Source organism: Arvicanthis niloticus, chromosome 5 (genome assembly GCF_011762505.2).
Source record: "Arvicanthis niloticus isolate mArvNil1 chromosome 5, mArvNil1.pat.X, whole genome shotgun sequence".
Classification (NCBI taxonomy): domain Eukaryota; kingdom Metazoa; phylum Chordata; class Mammalia; order Rodentia; family Muridae; genus Arvicanthis; species Arvicanthis niloticus.
Genome location: NC_047662.1, coordinates 11,492,150 through 11,515,415, shown reverse-complemented (window position 1 = coordinate 11,515,415; position 23,266 = coordinate 11,492,150). Strand labels below are relative to the sequence as shown.

Genomic DNA, 23,266 nt, shown 5'->3' with positions numbered 1-23,266 from the left:
GAGTGTTATGGGAAAATAGATGGGTGGGTAGGAAACTGGTGGGCTGAATGCATATGGTAAATATATATAAGGGTGCATGGCCAGTTGAGTGGATTGTAGATGGGATTGCTGTGAGTAGGTGGGTTGGCTGAATGGACAGGTGGGTGGATGGGTGACATGTAACTAAGCAGATAGAGAAGCGACTGATTTCCTTCCATTTTCAAAGATCTGAAAGCCACCCATATCCTGTGAGGAATGCGGCCAAGAAGAACGGTAAAGAAAAAGCCCTCTTTGTCTTGCAAAGACGCACAGGGCACATCTCTGAGCTCAGGGCTACCGTGATGTCAGGAGCTGTGTCCGGGCTCCTGGCCTGAGAAGTTGCACATCTCTAGTGCAGCTTGGACTGCTGATTATGAACGTAACCCCCTGACCTCACCAGGGCTTTTCCCCTCAAAGCAGGGACAGCAAGGTTTTGGGTCACACCACTGGGACACATCAGGGCAGCTCCGTCCACCTGGCACAAACAGTCTTGGCATCTGACTTCATGCTGAGTGGTTTTCATTTGTGACCATCTGACCCCTAATTACTTCTGTTAATTACTTGGACAGACTTTCTGTGCAAAAAAAAAGAGCTTAAAATCCAGGGAAGTAGGAAGGGGTGTCCTTCATCTGTCCTTGTCCACCACCTGCTCCCAAAGGAGACTACTGGTTCAGGTTCTTTGGTTTCCCAGGGATTTATTCTCTCATTGACTCTGTGCTGAAACCGAGGTCAGCCTGTCATTTTGATGGGTCCTCTCAGGAGCCAATTCTTTAGCTAATCCCATGTCTTCTAAAGTGACTGATTGCTTACTGGGGGACACGTGTGACAGTGGGAAAGGGAGGGGAGGAAAGGGACAAAGCTCCTGGTCATCTGTGTAGTGCAGCATCGACCTCTTCAGATCTTTGTGCTCCCCTTCCCATTTCCCATCCAAGGAAAGGCCAGTGTGGGGCGGCCCTGTCTGTGGACAGGTCAGCACTTCACTGGGTGCTGGTGGGGGTGGGGGGGAGGGTTCAAACTTATAGTCCCAGCTTTTGGAAGGATGAAGAAAGATGATTGTCATGAGTTCTAGGCCAGCCTAAGCTACAGAGTGACACTCTGTCTGAGAAAGAAAGGAAGGAAGAAAGAAAGAAAGAAAGAAAGAAAGAAAGGAAGGAAGAAAGGAAGGAAGGAAAAAAGAAAGAAAGGAAGGAAGGTTGGAAGGAAGAAAGGAAAAAAGAAAGAAAGGAAGGAAGGAAGGTTGGAAGGAAGAAAGGAAAAAGAAAGAAAGAAAGAAAGAAAGAAAGAAAGAAAGAAAGAAAGAGAGAGAGAGAGAGAAAGAAAGAAGAGAAAGCATCTCAAACAACAACATATGCACAAAGAGGTTGTCAAGATGGGTCAGCAGCAAAAGGTACTTGTTGCCAAGATTGATGACTTGAATTCAATCCCTACAGCCTGCATGGTGGAAGGAGGAAGTTGACTCTTGAAAATTGTCCTCTACCTTGTGCTCAAGTGCTACACACACACTCACACACACCAACATCAGAAGTTTAAACAAACACAACCTCGCTAAGTATAATGCCCGTACTAGAAAACCTGTAGCATTTAGAAGACAAAGGACTGAAAACTCAGGGCCAGCCTGGGCTGTTGCTCCACAAGGGTTAAGAAACTCAAAACCATCCTGGACAAGGCTGGAAAGATGGCTCAGCAGTTAGGAACACTTGTTGCTATTTCAGAAGACTCAGGTTTGATTCTTACCATCCACATGGCAGATCCTAACCACCTGTAACTCCATTTTCAGAGGATCTGAGAGGCCCGCTTCTGGCTTTTTAGGATACCAGGCACACATGTGGTATACTCTCATTTGCCTAAAAAGATTATTATTATTATTTTTTTTTCAAGACAGGGTTTCTCTATGTAGTTCTGGCTGTCCTAGAACTCTCTTTCTAGACCATGCTGGTCTCGAACTCACAGAGATCTACCTGCTTCTATCTCCTGAGTGCTGGGATTAAAGACATGTACCACCACTCTCTGACTTACCTAAAATCTTTTTAAAAAGTTGTTCTAGCTGTGTGTAGTGGCACATGCCTTTAATGCTGCCACTGACTCAGGGGGCAGAGGATGACAGATCACTGTGAGTGTGAGACTAGCCTGGTCTACATAGCGAGTTTCAGGCTAGCCAGGGCTACACAAAGAAACCCTGTCTCAAAAACAAGAACAACAAAAAGGCATCCTGGACAAGAATGAAATCCTGACATAGAAACAAATACATAAAAATAAATTAAAAAATAATCTTTATCTTAATAAGCCCCAACTTTTGCTTCATATGAGTAACTAGTTACCAGCCAGGTGAGGTTACATAACTGAGAAAAGTAACTGACACAAGCCAGAGGCCATGCTGGAGTCTGGCTACCCCCTTATAGAGTGGGAAAGGTCCTCAGTCCTGAGCATTCTGCAGCTCCTACCAGAAATCCTTCCTCAAGTCCTATCCTGACATGGCTCTGCTCTGGGTTCCATGTCCTAATTTGTCCTATCATCCTGAATGTTGATCTGTTCTCCTCTCTGTTGGGAAACTGCTGTTGGATGGATGGATGGATGGATGGATGGATGGATGGATGGATGGACGGATAGCTGGGTGGATAAATGGATGGGTAGGTGGGTAGATGGGTGGATGGGTGGGTGGATGGATAGGTGGATAAATGGGTAGGTGGTGGGTGGATGGATAGGTGGATAAATGGGTAGGTGGTGGGTGGTGGAAAGAGCTCCTTAACGGCCTTTGCAACCCCACAGTGCTTGTGGGCACCTGTCTCCCAGCATGTACTTGCTGGGGAGTTGCACGGAGATCTGCCGGAAGTGGTCCTGCCCTGTCTAATGGAACACAGGGAACGGATGAGTGAATGAATGAACGATGTGATTGCCTATGGTGGTTCTCTGGGCTTAGCGTCCTCCCCTATGACCTGCACTGTGACAAGAGCAAAGGCTGTAGAGCAGGATGCTCGGAGTGAGTGTGAGCCTCAGCTCTCCTCTTACTGTGAAACTCGGGCCGAGCTACTCAGTCTCCCTGACCTTGGTTTTCTCTTCTATAAAATGGACGAGGTGTATCACTAACCTCATGCGGCTGCTGTGGGGACTTGGTGGGACCTCAGATGCAGGGCATGATGCATGGGGTACTCCTCTGAGGTCCATTTTGATTTCAGATGGAAGGCTGTGGAAGATGCCAGGGACCTGCAGGGCCTGGCTTTCCTTCCTTCTGCACAGAATGAGGAACACCCCTCAGGCAACTCCTGCCTGCTTCCCCTTTGTCTCCTTTCTCCACTTCTGCCCTTTGAATCCTATTGAGATTCTTCTGTTGAATTCTCTCCGCACCAGGAAAGGAGACAGAGGACTCGTGACTCTCCCCAAGGCAGAGTCTTTACCTAGCTCTGACTGGTTCAGGCTTAAGAAACTTCAGAGCTTTCTGTTTTTGCTGTTTTTTCTTTGTTTTGAGTTAAGGTCTTATGGAGCCCAGGCTAGGCTCAAACTGAAGGTGACCTTGAACATGTGATTTTCCTGCTCTTAAAACCCAACTGCTGGAATGACAGACATGTGTTGCCACTCCTGACTCTGGATCTATTGAACTGAAAAAAACAAAACAAAACAAACCATAGAGCATCCTGTATTTAGCTATTTAGTCAGAGTTGACTAGGATGGGCTTGAAGAAAAGTGGGATTCACTTGCCCCCTACTGCTCAGGTACCCTAGAGGATGTTGGCACCCCCAGCCCCAACAGTACTTTTCTAGTTTCTTTTTTCCTCTCCTTCATGACCTCTGTCCTCCCATTCCCAAAGCTGGATGGGGAGTTCAGTGAAGAAGGAGACTCAGAAATTCTGTTCAGCTTCAGATCCATTCCCATCCCATCCTGTTGTCATGGTAATAAGGATGATCAGGGAATCTAGAGCTGCTGGACCCCTGTGTGTCCTTACAACTTGATCTGAATGCAGAACTGATCGGCTGTGTTCACTGAGCCTCAAGGGAAGCAGCACTTCAGGGTCTGCTCAGATGAAGATGACTGAGCTCTGCCTCCTGGAGCCAGCCACCTGCAAGAAACCAGAACATTCAGGATGCCGCTGGCACCCTCTCCTAGAGAAGAGACCAATAAATAGCATGAGAGATGGGAACGGTGGTTAGGTATTCAGAGGTCAGAGGTAGGGCTTCTCTGAGAAAATAAGACCTGGAGGGCCTAGTCACAGAGGACATGAAAGTGGACACAGAGACAGCAAAGGGGAGAGACCCCCCCACTCCCCGGACCTTTGCTTTTCTCTCTGTCTACCCCCAGCCAAACTCAAGGCAGCCGGCTGCTGTTCCACGTCAGCTGCCACTCCAGCCTGGGCAGTCTGTGACTTGCAATGGGGGGGTGGGGGGAGGCCCTCTCTGTGTGGCCTGAAGGCAACTCAATGTCCCCTGCAATGTGCAGCTGGGATTTATCTCTCTCTGACACTCCTCCCAGCCGGCTAGCAGGCTGCAGCTTCAATAGATCCCAAGTGCTCTGGGATGAGCCAGAGTTCATTCAAGAGACAGAAGCCACTCAGGGAGAGAAAGGAGCTGTTGATACCAAAAAAGAAAGGCTGAGCCACTGAAAGACTTGGGGATAAATCCAGACACAAGAACAGCATCTGGGAGATGGGAGGAGGGGAGCTGCCCGAATAATGAATTTATTTATCGCTCAGACCAGACTGTCTTCAAGGCAGGCAGGGACATTGTGGACACTCGGGAGAATCCAGTTTGAGGTCCCGAGAACAAAACCCAACTTTTGGATCACGCTCCTGGATGAAGCCACAGAATAGATTTAAACTTCCAAGGGCATCTGAATAAAGCTAAAGAAAGTTAAGGAGGAAGGGGCGTTGTGCGTGGAGAGATGGCTCAGAGGTTAATGTGTGTACTGCGCTCTTAGAGGATACAAGTGAGTCTTAGCACCCATGTCAGATGTCTGTGAGCTGCCTGTAACTCTAGCTCCAGGTCTGGCATCTCCTCCTGACCCGAATATGTACCAGCACTCACACAAAAATACACATAATTTAGGAGGGGAAAAAAAAATTAAGGACAGAGTGAGCGCGCCCACGTGTGGCTGTATAGAGTATTGCATTCTGAAGTGTCTGACCTTGGAAACGGCATTTTTATTTTTCAGAATTAGCTTTTTCTTTCCATTCCCATCCTCACTCACTCCCAGGTTCCATCCCTAGCAGTGCATAAAACCTGTCGTGGTGATCTGGTAAGACGGCTTAGCGGGTAAAGATTCCAGCCACCAAGCCTGATGATTTGAATATGATCCCTGAGACCAACAAGGTAAGAGACTCAGAACGACTGGGAAAGTTGTCCTCTGCCTTTCACACCTACCCTGCGTCTCGCACACACCCACACATAAAACACACACACACACACACACACACACACACACACACACACACCACACACACACAAACACACACACACACACACACACACACAAAACACACACATGTGAATACGCACAGGCACATACATACACAATGTGATAATAACATGACAACAACAACAATAATAAAACAATTAAAAAAAAACCCCACCCTGGTTGCCTGGTATGATGGTGCACACCTGTAATCCTAGCACTTGGAAAACGGAGGTAGGTGGATTGAGGCCAGCCTGCTCTACATAGCCAGTAAGACCCCATCTCAAACAAACTGAGGTAGGTGGATTGAGGCTAGCCTGCTCTACATAGCCAGTAAGACCCCATCTCAAGCAAACAGACAAACGAACAAACGATCCCCTACCCCCAAACCCTGTCATTGTCTATAATCCCAGCCCTGGGAGGAGAAGGTAGACAGATGACTCAAGGTTACCCTTGGCTGCCTTGAAAGCTCAGGCCTTCCTGTGCTACATTAAAGGAATCAGAGCTGTCAGGGCGGATAGATGTGTAGATTAGGCCGCAAGCTTCCCGGGAGATGAATGAGAATACCTATTTCCTCTGTTGCTGACAGAAGCAACACAGGTGAAAAACAGCAAGGTTTCATTTTTTAAAGACTCGGGTTTTTGGGGGGCTGGAGAAGGGGCTTAAAAGCATTGGTAGCTCTTCCAGAGGGCCTGGGGTTTGATTCCTGGGACCCATGTGGTGGCTCACAATTGTCTGTAACTCCAGTTCCAGGGCATCCAGTGTCCCCCTTCTATCCACCATGGGCACGTGGGCACATACATATGTACAGAAAAAGATGCCCATACACATAAAATAAAAATAATTAATCCCTTTTTATTTATGTGTACACGTGTATGTCTGTGGGAGTATGTGCCACACATGTATGGGTGTCAACGGAGACATCTGCCAACAATCCCCCCCTTCTCTGAAATTAGCCTCCTTCCTTTTTCCCTCCTTCCTTCTCCTACCCTCTCTTTTTCCCTGGGGGCGGGGGGATTGGGGAACAACTAATTTTATTTTATATTTTGTGAACCTGGGGTCTGGAGCCAGGACTTTGCACACTCTAGACAGGTGCTCTTTGCTTGAGCCCCATCCCCCAAGCCCCTTTTGCTTGCTCTCTCTCTTTCTCTCTCTCTCTTTCTTTTCTGGGCAATTAGATGCTGAAAACTATTCAGGATAACAAAGTGGGTAGGGCCTCTGCACCAGGGCAGCATCTATGGTTTCTCTCCAGAGGAAAGATGGATTTGAATTTCTAACAAGGTTGAGTCTTCTCTCTGTGTCCACATCAAAGTAGGTCATGAATCTGCTCCCACAGATTTCCCTGTCAGAAAGAGAGCTGGCACCCAGCCTGGCTCTTGATGGGAAGTTAATAGATTATTTCTTACCCAGAAGCCTTTGAACTGTGTGGAGATGCTGAGGATAGAGAGTCAGATCACAATGTTAAGTGCGGGGGGGGGGGGGGGAGGAGAATAGCCTGTTTTGACAGCAAGTTAACTTTCAGACAAGCTCGCTGGAGCCCTCTCATGAATATGGATGTGTTTAAAGAAAGATGGAACGAGAAGCAATTACTGCCCAGTGCACGGTTTTCTTAAAGTGTCTCTTTCCTGTGATGCACAGGATGGAGGCCAGGACCTTGTGGATGATAGCAAATGTTCTATACCCTTGGCCCTTCCAAATGTTATTTTTGGTGATTTAGTTTTTTAATTGACTGAATATATATATATATATGAGTGTGTGCCCGTGTGCCTGCCTGTTTGTGAACTACATGTGTTCACTGTCTCCAGAGGGCAAAAGATGGTGGCAGATTCTCTGAGATGAATCACTGGAGGTTGCAAGCCACCCAGTGTGGGTGCTAAAAATTGAACTCAAGTCTGCAAGAGCAACTTATGCTCTAGTGCTGAGCCATCTCTCTAGTCTGTCTATCCACCCACCCACCTATCCAACCACCCACCCACCTATCCAACCACCCACCCACCTATCTACCCACCCATCCATCCACCCATCCACCCACCCACCCACCCACCTATCCATCCACCCACCCACCTATCCAACCACCTATCTATCTATCTATCTATCTATCTATCTATCTATCTATCTATCATCTATCTATCTATCTTTCTATCTAAGGCAGGATCTCAGAAAGGGCTCAAACCCTGCTACCACAATCTGCAGACTGGGTCAGTGTTCTCATGTCCTTGAATATAAATCGGGGCCTTGCCAGGACTCATACAGGTAATCCTATATCTGCTGGGGCTGCAACTCTAAGAAAATTGAGAAACTAAGAAAATTGAGACTGAGGCGTGTAGCTCAGTGGTAGAGCTCTTGCCCAGCACCTGCGAGGCCCTGAGTTGCTGCTCTCAGCATCACAAAATATAGAAGAAGTAGAGTTGGAACTCATTATCAGGTCACAATACTTGGTTGTGCCCAGTACAGAGGATTTAGATGAGACACTGACAGTCCAATTAATCAAACCAAGGGGAATACTCTGTAGGTCCTACATAGTAACCAGAACGCCGGGCACTCGGGGCAAACAGAAATGCCAACAGACTAAGTGACTCCACCCTCAGGCCTGGATACCTACCGCATTGAACAAAGCTATGAAGCGCAGAAGCAAATGTCAGTTTGAAGATGACATTTTTGAGCTGGGGCAGGGCGATCGTCTAGTATGCACTAAGTACTGGATTCAATCCCCAGCAAGAACGTCAGTGTGTGTCTGTGATCCAGTCCTGGGGAGGGGAAAGCAGGAAGATCCGGCAGATTCTAGTAGCAGGATTCATGTGCCAGAGATTGCTGCAGGATTAACGGAAGCTGGCTCTGCTCTGCTACAGCCCCTGATGAGTTGTCTCTTTTCATGGCCCTTATTTTCTCCTTTTAAGAACTCCTTTCCAGAATTGGAATGCTCTTACAGAGAACTCGAGTCTAGTTCCCAGAATCCACTTGGCTGGTCATAGCCATCTGTAACTTCAGTTCCAGGGGAATCTGGCGCCCTCGCCTGGCCTCGGTAGGTACTGCATGCCCAGGATGCACTTGCATACATGCAAGCGGACTTCATATATACTCATCATATATAACAAAAAAAAATTAAAAATTTACCATTTACATTATTTTTGTTTGTTATTTGCTTGTAGTGCTGTAGATGGAACGCGGGGTCTCAGGAACACACAATGCACATGCCAACTCATGTCTTTCTTACTCCTAAAAATGGCAGCATGACTATTTATACTCAAACATTTCCTTTTTTTTGTTTGTTTTGGGGTTTTTTTTTTTTTTTTTTTTGGAGACAGGGTTTCTCTGTATAGCCTTGGCTATCTTGGAACTCACTCTGTAGACCAGGCTGGCCTCCAGCTCAGAAATCCGCCTGCCTCTGCCTCCCAAGTGCTGGGATTAAAGGCGTGCGCCACCACTGCCCGGCTACTCAAACATTTCCTAATAGCAATTGTTTAAAACTGGTGAATTCAAGGCCAGCCAGGACTACATAGAGAAACCGTTTTAAACAAACAAACAAACAAACAAACAAACAAACAAACACCCCTGCCTTACAGCAGTAGTTACGGGCCTCAGCATGGCCGACTCACAAGAAAGCTTGCTTTTCTGAGTTACTTAGAAAGTCTGGCTTCTCTTATGTCTACTTCTGCTCTAAGCATGTTCTTCCGGGCACTCTCAGGCTTCCTTACCCCTTTTTAAAGCCCTTCTTCCTGCCCCATAGATGCCTACTGTCCTGTGGCAGAACTCAAAGGATGTGGGATTCTCTCTTTTCCCCTCCACACTTCTTTTCTAGAAATTGCTGCGGTTTGCAGCTTGTCTGCCCTTGAATTTCCTTTTAAAACTCAAATTATCCCTGAAGTTTAAAACCTAAGCCACGAACACAATAAAAGCTACCATGCAAAATAATGGTGCCAGTAAAAACTCGGGCCCTGTGCTCTGAGTGTCCAGCAGGTGGCGAGTGAAGTCAATAACTTAGATTTTTTTTTTTTTTTAGATCTTGTCTTCGCTGGAGGTAAATATAGAGTTGAGTCAGATTTGAATCAGTCAGCTTGGAGTGGAGTTTGAGCAGAACAGCTGAGTTAAACCAGTCAGCCAGAGTTCAGAGAGAAGAAAGGGTAAGCTAATTATTGAGGAGTAAGCCAAAAACATTTTAGGCCTGGGTGAGATTGTTATAGAGGCTAGAAGCTTCCAGGATTAGGCCTAGATTAGCAGCCAGAGGCAACAATTGCTACAGGAGAATAAAAATTACTTTTACGTACAAGTCAGATTAGCAGGCTAGATAGTACAGGCTTGACCAAAAGCCTGCTAGCAACTTGGGAGGCTGGGGAAAGAGGGCTGCATGTTCCTTGGGCTACACACAGGGTAAGTTCAGGGTACCCTAGAAAACATGACGAGATTCTGTCTCCTGTTCACTTCTTTAGATATAAAGAGGGTGTGGCATCACCTGGAACTGGAGTTGCAGTAATCAAACCTGGGTCCTCCGGAAGAACAGCCAGTGCTCTCAATCACGGAGGCCCTTCTCCATCCTCACATCTTCCCTTCTCAACTACTGGCTTCCAGTCCCAGGGGATGACTGACTATACTCCGGAATCCCCACCCGGCTCATCCTCAGCAGGTCCTGGATGATTCAAGGAACTGATTGCATCAAATATGCCATCCCGAAGTGGCAGGAATTAGGGAATGGGTGATACCAGGAGCTCATTCACTACCTACTCCATGACCATTGCTGGTGACATCACCCTAGGGCTTGGGGGACTGCCACCACCACTGACCTCTGCCTCACTTCAGCCTTTGTCCCTAATTCATAATGCTCGGTGTCATTCATTTCTCGGGAGCTCACCCCCAGAGAACCAGGCTGGCCAGTGCCTATTCAAGCGACCACTGAGCCCCCTCTTCTTTTCCTTCCCATTCTTCAGCTCAGACACACTTCCTATGGAGGGAATCATAACCCACCCTCCCTAGCTCTGGCCCACCCACCTGGCCTTATAGTGTGGTAGCTCTGTGTTCATTTCCTACCCCAGTTCATCTCTCAGCTTCCCGAGTGAACTTCTGGGACCGCAGTTCAGGGAGAGCGGACAGAAGTTCCTGCACGCAGAACAAACATATGGGAAGGGCAATTCTGACCTGGAGATGCTGCTGCGCATGCGTGCGTGTGCGGCAGGGGAGGATTTCCCCGAGCTTAAAGAAGAGATGAGGAAAACTGTGGCTTTAGTTTCCAGTTATTTGTTTTTTTGAGATGAAGTCTTGCCTATGGAAAACACCAAAATAAATTCATGAATAGATAAAAATAAATAGATTAAAAATGAATGAATGAATGAATGAATAATGACAACAACAAAACCTTTCCTTTCCCAGGAAACTTTCACCAGGGGGCTGGAGAGATGGCTCAGTGGTTAAGAGCACTTGCTCCTCTTCCAGAGGACCTGGGTTTGAATCCCATTACCCACATGGTGATGCACAAGTGTCTGTAACTCCAGTCCTAAGGTATCCTATGGGTGGCCTCTCCTGGCCTTTCCTGGTGCACACACATATATGCAGGCCAGACACTCATACGTTTTAAAAAAGAAAAAGGTGGGTGTACCTAAGTGTGGTTGCACAGATCTTTAGACTCAGAAATTGAGAGACAGAGGGAGGTAGCTCTCAGGGAGCCTGCCAGGACTACATAGTAAAAGCCTGTCTAAAAAAGAAGGAAAGAAAAAAAAAAAAAAAAAAAAAAAGGAAAGTTAAAGCCTGGGGCTGGGAATGTAGCACAATTGGTACAGTGGTTTTCTTCCATGTATGAATCCTAGGTATGGATCCCAGCACCATACAATCCAGGCATGGTGGGACAGGCCTTCAGTCCCCATCTTGGGAGGGAAAGGCAAGAGAATCCGGCATGCAAGTCATTCTTGGCTAAATATGCAATTCTAGGTCAACTTGTTCTAGATGAGACTCTGTTTCCAAAAACTAAAAGGCAAACACACACACACACACACACACACACACACACACACAGAGGCACACACTTACACACCACTATCACTACCTTAACAAAATAAATTTTTAGCTGAGAATTGTGGTGCACTCCTTGAACCCCAGCACTCAGAGGCAGAAGCAGACAGATCTCTGTGAATTTGAAGCCAGTCTGGTCTACATAGTGAGTTCCAGGACAGACAGAACTAAGTAGTGAGACCCTGGCTCAAAACAAATAAACTACATAAACTTAAAAAAGAAGAAGAAGAAGAAGAAGAAGAAGAAGAAGAAGAAGAAGAAGAAAATAAAATTTTAAATTTAAACTGAAGATGTGACTCGGTGACTCACAGTACTTGTTCTCTTGTAGAGGATCTGGGTTCAATTCCCAGCACTTATGTGGCAGGGGCTCACAACCCCCTGTGACTATAGTTCCAGGGGGTATGGCATCCATAGGGATTACACACACAGGGAATGCTTATAGGCAAACACCATAAACATAAGATAAAAATAAACATACAAAAAAAGAATTGAAAAAATCCTATTTATTTATTTATTTATTTATTTATTTATTAAGGGTAGGGTCTCACTTGTTTAGCCCCGGCTGGCCTGGAACTCACTGAGATTTGCCTCTCAAGGGTTGTGATTACAGACGTGTGCCACCCACCACACCTAAGAACAAAATTTTAAACTAAGCTTTGCCTAGTGTTGGCGGAGCAGTGAGTAGCTCAGTCTTTTACTTTTTCACTGTCAGGAAGGGGAGGCAGATGGATCCTGGCACACACTTAGCAAACCACATATCATCAGCACTGCAGGAGACCCAGCCTCCAACAAAGACATGGCTGGGGACTGGATGGCTTAGGCTTGTAATCCCAACAGGCAGGAAGAAGAGGCAGAGGTAGACAGATTTCTAGGCTTTCAAGCCTAGCTTGGTCTGTATGTCTAGTTCTTAGAGCACTGGCTCATCTGTTAAAAACCCTTGTTCTTGTAGAGGACCTAAGTTTGAGTCCCAGCACCCACAATCATTTCCAAGTTCAGTTCCAGGGCATCTGACACATTCTTCTGACCTTCAAGGGCACCAGGCAAGCATGGGGTGCACATACATACATACATACATACATACACACGTACTACATACTTACAGGTAAAACATCATATGCATAAAATAACATAGTTTTATTTTTAAATTTTTATTTATTTTTTTCTATGTATAGATGTTTTTGTCTGGGTGTCCATAGAGACTATAACAGGACTTGGAACTGATATTACATATGATTATAAGCTGCTATATGGGTGCTGGGAATTGAATTTGGTTCCTCTGGAAGAACAGCCAAGTGCTCTTAGAGACCCGCCCCCCTTTTTGAAACAAGGTCTTACTATGTAGCCCTGGCTGTCCTGGAACTAAGTATGTAGACCAGGCTGTCCTTGAACTCACAGAGATTCACCTGCCTCTGCCTCAAGGTAATCGTATTAAAGCGAAACTTTATAGATAATTGTTTTCTATTTCCCTTCCTTTTCCTTTGTAGTTCTAGGGACCCACTTAAGGCCTCTACCACTAAGACACATCTCCAGTTGCTCACTGATGTATTCAAAGTGAGCTCTCTACCGTTCAGCTACACCTCAGCCCCAAACACTTTTTTGAGTTGGCTTTTATATTTTCCACCTATGTGTGTCTGTCCTGGTTCCTGAACTGCTGGGTACTCTATCTGTAGACCAGGCTAATCCCCAACTCAGAGACTCAGACATTTGCCTCCCACTGCCTCCCAAGCACTTTGATGCCCATGTACCCCTGTGAGGTGAGGCTCTTACAGAGGCCCCAGGTCTGAGGGCGCTGACTTGGGCTCTGGGTTGCCTGGGAAGAGCCCTTAATGTGAAGGCACACACAGATCAACACCACAGGACAGGTGAAGGGACACAGGCTCTATTGCCTGACTCTACCATATTGAGAAGGTGCAGCTTGTACCCTCAGTGACTTTAAGACTTGGACAGGAAAAACAAAAACCAAACCAACCAACCAACCAACCAACCAACCAACCAACCAACCAAAAACCAAAAGGAAACAAAAGTGAATACCATCATGCCCCGACCCTGTTGCTGCCCACATCTTTAATGCTAGCATGTCTTTAATTCTCAGAGAGGCAGAGAGAGGCAGAGAGAGAGAGAGAGGCAGAGAGAGAGGCAGAGAGAGGCAGAGAGAGGCAGAGAGAGGCAGAGAGAGAGGCAGAGAGAGAGAGAGGCAGAGAGAGGAGAGAGGCAGAGAGGCAGACAGATCTCCATGAGTTTGAGGCCAGTCTGATCTACAAAGCTAGTTCCAGTACAGCCAAAGCTGTTAGCTTAGTGTCTCAAAAAACCAAACTAAACAAAGACACACCTGAACCCCCAGGTCTGGCCCTTAGGGACATTCTTTATCTAGCCTTGGTGACTTGTTCTCTGTTCCCCCATCTCCCAAGCCTGTGATTGAGCCGATCTCACCTAAAACACCCCTACCTTTTGGAGAAACCAAGGCATTATCTCCCTGCAAGGATCAAGTTGGATTTAAGCTGCCCCTTCACAACTACTAAGACTTCTAATATCTTTGTGCAGATTTCGCCTTACACCTCGTTTCTCCATGAAGCCCTACATCCTAAGGCTGGGGGTGTACCTCAGTTGGTAGAGTACCTAGCGTGGGGGAAGCCCTGAGTTTGACACCCAGCATCTCAAAGCCAGGCATGGTGATGTGTGTCTCCTAAACTTTGGCTTGCCAGCTGTGATGTTTTGCTCTGGAAGCTAACACTGGATAGCCTGAAACAACAGGATCACCTCTCTGGGCTAGCCTGGTCTATATGGCAAGTTCTAGACCAACCTGGGTTACATATACCAAAGCCTTGTTTCAGGAAGACAAAACAAAAGAGAAAAACCCCCACAGGTGACACTGGGCATGCGAGTTGCTAATGTTTTTCAGAGAGAACCTGGTTTTTATCCTTATTATTTTAATGTGGTTAAAGAATCCTGAAAGAATAATGCCATGTATCAATTGTTTTTTGAGACTGGGTCTCATGTAGCCCAGGCTGGACTGTTACTATTGTAGCTTGGCTTGTCCTGGAACTCCAGATTTTCTTCCCTCTATGTAGCAGAGTGGTCTGTGCCACTAAGCCCGGCTGCTTTTTATTTTTCTGTGAAATAGACTAACCCTTGGCTATCTTTTTTCCCGGTTACATCTAACATATTGAAAAATCTGTTTGTGGAGTGAATCCATGACTGAGCCTTGACTTTAACCCTATCTTAATTCTTTCCCTGTGGGGAGAACAAAGATCAGATTCAAATACTGTGTGTTTGTGTGTGTGCCTGCGCGCGCGTGTATCAGAGTGTCTTTATATTGTCCTGGAGCTTGCTGTGTAGAGACCCGGATTGCCTCGAATTCACCAACCCTCCTGCCTCTGCCGCCAGAGTGCACCGCCACAGCCCCATCTTGTCTTTTTCTTTCTTTTTTTTTTTTTAGGTAGGGTCTCATCAACTAGTCTAGGCTGGAGCCTGGAAGTCAATACTTAGTTAGCTTAAAGTCACAGAGATCCTCCTGCCTCTGCCTCCTGAGTGCTGGAATTAAAGGTGGGCACTACCACAGTTCCCGCCTTTTGTGTGTGGTTTTTTTGTTTTTTGTTTTTTGTTTTTTGTTTTTTGTTTTTTGGCCAGGTCTCCTCCAGTAGTCTTGGTCGGAGCCTGGAAACCGATATTTAGTTAGCTGAGGCTGGGCCGAAAGTCACGAAGATGCATCTGCCTCAGCCTCCTGGCCACCGGTGTTAAAGTTTCCCGTCACACCAGGCTCTAGAATAAAAACAAACAAACAAACAAACAACAACAACAAAAAACGTTGGAGGAGAAAAAAATCCCGTGAAAGTGGGCGGAGCCTGGAACATCCAATCAAGTGGCGGCTTGTGTGGGAGGGCGGGGTCCGGCCTTACTTAAGCGGCGTGGGAGCCGAACGTTGTGTAAAAGCTTCGGGCGGGCTAAGAGCGTGGCGTCTTCCTGTTAGGTCTCTGTGAATTTGAGGTCAGGCAGGGAAACAGAGGAGCCGGGGAGACAGCTTCCTACTGTCCATGTCTGGTAAGCCACTTTGTTCCGTAAAGACCCTGACTAGACCTCAGTGGCAGCAGCGGACGATGGTTTCCGCTTCCCCGTGAGGCCAAGGCCGGAGCATCACTTCAGGCCCTAGAGAGACAGAAGCCATCCCGTAGCCATCTAGAGACCTCGTGCAGACCTGACGAGCGCATGCGCTGACAGGACAGGGCCGGTTCTTTCTCCCTCTTGTTTTTGAAGTCGGCCTTCGTCTGCGCCCTCCCCCTTACCCCCCCACCCCAGGCCAGCCAGGAAATCAGTGCGTCGTCGAGGGACTCGGGCCTCAAACACTTCCGGCATGCTAGGATTAAGTGCTGAGTCATCGAGCCCGTGTAACCGAAGAAGGACTTGAGTTTAGCTTGCCCTTCCCAGTTGCTAGAATTAGACGTGTGTGCCAGCACACCCTGTTTAGCCATGCATTTTGTCACCCAAGTTGTTTTCCCCAAAGATTGCTTCTTTTGAGCTTTGTCCCCTCAGACTAACAACCGTTTTAATTTGAAGTTCTTCATTAGATGGGGCCTTGTGTGCGGATGAGGGTAGGCTAGGCCCTTAGGCCATCATCTGGGCATCTGGCCCCGCCCAGATGTGTGTAGTTCTGCCTGGCAGTTAGTGATCTCAAGGTGCATTACATTAATGAAGTAGCAGTGAAATGATTTTATGGCTGGTGGTGTGTGTGTGTGGGGGGCAGATCACAGGGTTAGCAAGGTTGAGAATCAGTGTGCTAGTCATACGGTGGTATCCAGCACTCAAGGCAAAAGGCCAGCCTGGTCTACCGTAGAGTCATGCATGATTTTGGTTTCTTGTTGTTCTGTCTGCGATGAGTAGATATTTGTTCATATTTTTCCAAATTACTAGGTAGGCCAGGTTAGATGGCATTGGGCTTTAATGAGGAGTGGTAGGCAGATTTTTTTTTTTTTTTTTAAAGTGGGTATAGTGCCAAATGCCTTTTGGGGAGGTGGGTGGAGATTGGTTTTGGGTTTTTTGAGGCAGGGTTTCTATGCATAACCGCCCTGGCTATCCTGTGCCAACACACAGGGCAGCCTGAAACTTATGAAGATCCCTCTACCTTAGGTTTGAGTGTTCTGATGGTAATGTGAGTCACCATTCTAGACTTAAAAGAAACTTTTCTCCTACAGAAACCCAACCCTTGGCATTTAAAGTTTTAGTCAGGTGTGATGGTGAATACCTTTAATCCTAGTGATTGGGAAACAGAGGCAGGAGGATCTCTTGAATTCAAGGCCAGCTTAGTGGACTACAGAGTGAGTTCCAGGTCAGATAGGGAAACCATGTCTCCAAACAAACAAGCAAACAAACAAAAAACAAAAAAAAAAAAAATAAAAAAACATAAATAACAAATTATAAAATGTTTAGTTTAAAATTTGGTGATAGTACGTCACTAGTAAAAATGCCCTAACATGTATGAACCTCAGGTTCAGTGCTAAGTGCTACAAAAAATAAACATCTACTCAAATATTATAATAAACATTCAGTTCAGCTGTTAGTGCATGCCAATAATCCAGTCCTCCAAGGCTGAAGTAGGAGGATTGCCTTTTTATGTATAATACTGAATTTGTGACAATAGAATTTACCAAAGGCAAAGATTGGATTAAAATATTCCCTTTAATCCCAAAGGCAGCCCCTTGAGGCTACATAGTAAAAACCCTTCCTTAAAAAAAAAAAAAAAAGGTTGGCAGCCAGACCACAAGACACCTACCTGAGTGAAGGCACTGGAGAAGGGGCTGCAGCTTTCCTCTTCATTGTGCCTGAAACTGGCTATGGGTTCATAATGTCTTCTATTTATGAGTTGAGATAAGGAAGATATTTGTGGTTTTTTTTTTTTTTTTTTTTTTTTTTTTTTTTGAGACAGAGTGTTATTATATAGCCCTGGTTGTCTTCAAACTCATAAGATCCCTCTGACTCTGAGTTCTGTGGTTTGTATGTCTTAAAATTGTAAGAACTCTCTGGCTTGGAGACATAGAAAATTATAATTTCATGTTTAAGACAGGCTAACACTTAGTTTGCTATGTAGCTGAGGGTGGTCTTGAACCCCGGACCAAGTGCTGGCCTATGAAGCACTCTCAGCATAATTTCCTTTTTCCTAATAGCTATTGCTATTCCACCCAACACCATACCCCCAACGCTGACCCCCAATTGAATGTACATCTCTGCCTCCTGGGTGCTGGGATGGCATCTGCCGTCCCCACCCCCTGCTGCTATACAGGGTCTTGAGTGATGCTTTTCCTTCAGGGAGCTGTGGTTTAACATGTAGAGTACACAGGATTCACTTTCTGCTGGGAGTGGAATCCATTGCCTAAACTGGAAGTGGATGGTAAGAAGATGTATTGTGGCTATGGATGTGTCAGACCATAGTTCTGGGGCCAACAGGGGGTGGAATGGTGTTGTGGTCAGTGTAGCACTGAGTGGAAGGAACAAAATTGAGGTCTCTGCCACTCTTGGAACAGTGACTGTGGCCCTGACCTAGCTCCTGTTCTGGGTGAGGAGCGTCTCAGCACTTACATCTTTTTCTAAATGTTGCCTCAGGAATCCTCTTCCTGAAGATCTATCAGGATGAGCTGCAAGACCCCACCCACACTCCAGGAGCTGGCAGAGGACAGCCTTCTGAAGAACCAGAACTTGGCTATCTCTGCTCTGGATGACATACCCTCCCTTTTCTTCCCATCACTGTTCAAAAAGGCCTGCAGAAATAGATATGATGAGATCATAAAGGCTATGGTGCAGGCCTGGCCCTTCCCCCGTCTTCCACTGGGGGCCATGATCAGTAAGAAGACTGCCTACAGGAGAATCTTAGAGATTATCCTGCATGGGTTTGATGCCTTGCTTTTCCAGAAAGTTCCCCACAGGTGAGTGATACCGAGAAGGGAATAAAAGCAGAGACAGTTGGGGTCAGGTAAAATGGGGGAGAGAAGGTAGACAGAGGATGGAATGGAGGCTTTTGATGGCCCCAGCTTGGAAAGCTGCAGGGCCTTTGGCCATTGGTGAGCCATCTGGGAAAGGGCTGCCAGGATTTGTACATCAGCAGTGGCTGAAGGACTCTGCCCCTGCTTCCCACAGGGACTGGACTGGATTCATGGACAAGGACAAGGGAGCCAGAGCGTGGTTAATGCCTAGGTGCTGAGACTCTTTTTCTTTACCCACAGGAGGTGCAAGCTGAAAGTGCTGGATTTACGGGTTATGCCTTTGAAACTGTGGAACAGGTTGCCTGTGTTTGGGACTGCTGGTTGCAGTGAGAATCCAGCAGTGGTGGGCCATTCGGGAACAGAGGTGAAACCGCAAGTGGAGGTGCTGGTAGACCTGGTCCTGAAGGAAAACCCACTTGGTTCCACAGAGTCCTTCCTTGTTCAGTGGGTGGATAACAAGAATGGTTTGGTGAGGCTGTGCTGTTGCAAGCTGCAGATCTGGGCTATGTCCATTTATTACCACAGAAAACTCTTGGAGATTTTAGATCTGGACTCTATCCAGGAACTGAGTGTGTACTGCATCAGTAATCCTGTCTGCCTGCTTAACTTTGCCCCTTACCTGGGCCGCATGAGGAACCTACGCTGCCTCATTCTCTCTCACCTCTGGCAGGCCTTCTCTATGACTCCAGTGGAGAAGCAGCAGGTTATCACCCAGTTCACTTCTCAGTTCCTCAAACTGAAAAGCCTCCAGATCCTGCATCTGGATACTGTCTTCTTCCTAGAGGGTCATCTGGATGAGCTATTCTGGTAAGGAGGGATGGTCAGGTTTCTCATCAGAATAAAGTGAAGCCTTGTTATTTAGACATTAGTGGGCATGTGCTCTCTGCAGCTACCGGGAGATGGAAATGAGCAAGGCATGAGTGTTAGGGCATTGTTTTATGTCTGCTGCCCCAGAGAGAGGTGGTCACATAGCCACTAATACAAACGAGTAGGGTCAGGCTAGAGTTGATGGTCCAGAAAGTGTGTACCATGCTAGGAAGCCTACTCAGTAACGAGATCAGGTGAGAATGGGTTCTGAGTTCTTCCTTAGCAAGTGTCTAAGGGGAATTGGAAGAGGGAAAAGGATGGTATTGAAGAGGGCCGTACTGCACACCTGCACAGTCTCATCAAGGGCAGGCTGGTTTTTGAGATAAGATCATCAAGTGTAGTCCAGATTGGGAATAAGATTGGCTTGTACTTCCCACAATCCTCTTGTGTCAGGTCCCTAGTGATACCATATCACAGGTGTGTACTGCCATAATCAGTGTTGGTTTTGACCTCAAGTAGAGGGTGTGTAGATGGGAAATGTGACGTTATGCCTGGGTTGTTCTCTCCTGTGTGGGAAGGAATTGTAGTCTTGGACTGAGCTGTTCCTACAGTGATGGTGACAGGCCTCAGTACAGGTTTGAATGGGCAGAGTCTGTCATGGAATATCATGGGCACTGATTTTCGTTCTGTGATTAGGAAGATCTTGAACCACATGCATATTCCCAGAAATGTCTTCCTGTTTGTTTGTTTCTTTTTTTTTAGGTGGCTGAAGACACCCTTAGAGACCCTGTCAGTGATTGATTGTAATCTCTCAAAATCAGACTGGATCCATATATCTGAGTTCCCGTGTACAAGTCAGCTAAAACACCTGAATTTGAAGTGGGTCAAACTGACCCATTTGAGCCCAGAGCCCTTGCGAGTTCTGTTACTAAAATCTGCATCTACCCTGAGGTCCCTGGATTTGGAGGGCTGTCAAATGATGGACTCCCAACTCAGTGCCATCCTACCTGCCCTGAGATGCTGTACACAGCTCACCAAGTTTAATTTCCATGGGAACTATATCTCCATGCCTATCCTGAGGGAACTGGCATACAATGTTGTCAAGCAGAAATGCCAACAGTCAAAGATACGCTTTATCACAAACTGTGATCATCACAGTGGTCTGAACTTTGAGGTCATTTCTCAGCCTCATATTGTGTTTGTAGATGTGAGTAGGACTACTGGGCAGCAAGAACAGGTCTTGTTTTATGCTCTCTGCTCTGGAGAATATGTGTCGTGATATCTCTCTAACGTGTTGGGACTTGTTGGATATCTGTCTAATGAGATGCAGATTTCAGCTCTCCTGTGGACACTGGGAGGTGTCCGGTCAGACTATGCACAACACATGGTTTTAGACTGCTGTTTTTGTGAGTGGGAAGAGAAAATTGACACTAGAGTGCAAAAAAGTGAGAGTGGTTGACATAGGGAGTGTGAGACACATTGGCAGAAGTCATGGGAGTGGGGTCTGGTTGAGAGGGCATTCCTCCAGCCTGGTTGTTTTCTGATTTTATTGTCAAAAACGGGACCATCTTTCCTACCTGGATGATTAAAAGTCCTATGACTGCTAGGAACAAACTCGAACTCCTGGTTCTACTTTGAGTACTGAGTATAGGCTTATAGCACCTGACCTAGTTCCCTGTAGCTCCTCTAACTAACATTGTGGCTGTGCCTCTCGTCTTTCTAGTTAAACACTAACATTTTATACAGTAGTAGTTTTTGCGGGGCTAGAGAGATGGTGTAGCAGTTGAGAGCACTTGATGCTTTTGTAGAGTACCTGGGTTTGATTTCCCACAGCCACATGCTGGTTCACAGCCATCCAGAACTACTTACAGGGGCCACGAGGCACGCATGTGGTGCATAGACATACATGTAGGCGAAACACTCAGACACGTAAATCTAAAATCATTTAAAAATTGGTGTTTTGTACTGCTGAGACTGAATGTCTTGTTGTGTCAGCCAGCACCTAGCATTACTGTGACAAACACTGTTAATGTATTTATAGTCATAAAATGCCACCTATGAGCTTAGCAAATTCAACAAGGAATATACAGACAAGTAGACAAAAACTCTAGCAGAAAAAAAAAAAAAACCCAAGCTTTTATGACAATATTAAACACCCCAGACCACTGAAGGATGCAATCTCCATCCTGAATCATCTGAAGAGGGACATCAGATACTGGGCCATAATAATGTGTGTTATCTGACTGGGTTGATATGAGCTCCTGACTCTGTTCCTAGGCTATAGCACAACATGCCCCACTGCTGAACTTCTTTAATTTTTTTTTTTTTTTTTTTTGTGGTTAATGTGCTGTGTCTACAAATGAGGCTGTGGTTAAATGTCAGGTGTCTGTGTGTCTTGCCCTCATTCCCTTGACAAGGCTTTCATGGAACCAGAAGCTTGATGGTTCACCTAGACCTAGGACTGTTAGCCAGAGGGCTCCCATAGGTCTGCCGGTCCCTATGCTGGAGTTACAGGCTCATGCATCTATGACTGATAACTGACCTCTTTTCTTTTTTCTTCTCTTTTCTCCTTTCTGTTCTTTCTTTCTTCCTTTCCCTCCATCACTCCTTTCCTACAGTCCTTTCTTTCTTTTTTTGAGAGGATCTCTATATAGACCTGCCTGTTGTAGAACTCAGTAGACCAGATGGCCTCAGTCAAAAATCCACCTGGATTAAAGTTGTGTGCCTTAGCCGGGCTGGCTTGCTTGTTTAATTTAGTGGTTGGAATTGTTCTTACATGTTGTGGGGAAGAGCTGTATGACTGAGCTGTATTTCTATGTCCAGATTCTTACTGTACTGTGAATTTCTGATAATCTCCCTGCCTCCTGATTGTTAGGATTACAAGTGTAAGCACCACATCTGGTTTTATGTTTTTTTCTGGGGACTGGACCCAGAGCTTTTCATTTATATAGTACCTGCGCACATGTACAGTGATAGTTGTGTGAGGGTCACGACAGCTGGTAGGAGATAGGAGTTGGTACTCCTACCGTGTGGGATTGGGAATTGAACTGACACGTCAGTACCTTTACCTACAGAGCCAATTCTGTGGCCCAAACCTATAGCTTTTTGCTTGCAAGCATTCTACCCACTGAGCTACAGCCACAGCCTGCCTCTTTAATTTTTTTTCCCCTGGAACTTGCTATGTAACCAGGCCAGACTCAACTCACAGAGATCCATGGCCTGCCTCTGCTTCCCAGTGCTGGGATTAAAGGCCTGCCTCTCTAAGCCTGGCATCTCCAATTCTTTCACCTTGTCCTAGTTCTCTTGTTGCCTACATATCATTTTCTGTAGTGTGATGTGTGGTTAAGATCGGAAAGAAAGCTTGAGTTGTTAGTAGCTATGACTCTTAAATGAAATTACAGTGTTTATTAAATTATAGACAACAAAGTTGGTGTAGCAAGTTGATTTGTTGTTCAATAAATTCTGATGTTACGTAAAAACTGTATCTGTTTCTGAAAAGCAAACTCATGTCAAACATGTATGAGTGCTTCACCTGCTTGTCTACATGTGTGTCATGTGCCTACGTGCCTTGGGAGGCCAGAAGAGGTTGTCATTCCCTGGAACTGGAGTTACAGGTGGTTGTGAGCCCCCATGTGGGTGCTGGGAAAGGAATCTAGACCCTCTGTAAGAGAACAAGTGCTCTAAGTCACTGAGCCATCTCATGGCCAGCCAGGCCCAGTGGGAACTTCCAGGTACTTGATGCAGGAGTCTTCAGCTTTCCATTGAGAACAGTCTAGACTCTGAACTTAGTCTATTCTAGGCAGGCCTTGAACTTGAAATCCTCTTGCCTCAGCTTCCTGAAGAGCCTGGATTACAGCCTGTCTTTTGAGTCTTGCTTCAGTTAATATTCACTTGTTTTGGAAATACGTTCTTATAGGTTGAAGGGCCATAGACTCTGGCGCTCCGTGTTGTTTAGGAAACATCCCCTCTGGAGGAAATGTGAAAAAGCTCCAGGTGGTGGCTACCATGGTGCCGGGGATACATTCCTCACCATGCTTCCCTCTAGTACTCCAAGTTGCCACAGCTGGCACTCTCGTGCTTTCAAGGCTTGGACACAG

At 46.2% G+C, this 23,266-nt stretch overlaps 1 protein-coding gene across 1 annotated transcript; it reads left to right on the top strand.

Moving 5' to 3' along the window:
• The first annotated feature begins 18,012 nt into the window (after positions 1-18,012).
• On the top strand, positions 18,013-20,508 carry LOC117709474 (preferentially expressed antigen in melanoma-like protein 1). Its single transcript, XM_034503875.2, has 3 exons — positions 18,013-18,305; positions 18,603-19,169; positions 19,932-20,508. The coding sequence occupies exons 1-3, from the start codon at positions 18,013-18,015 to the stop codon at positions 20,446-20,448; spliced, it is 1,377 nt and encodes a 458-aa protein (XP_034359766.1). The 3' UTR covers positions 20,449-20,508.
• The last annotated feature ends 2,758 nt before the right edge of the window (positions 20,509-23,266 follow it).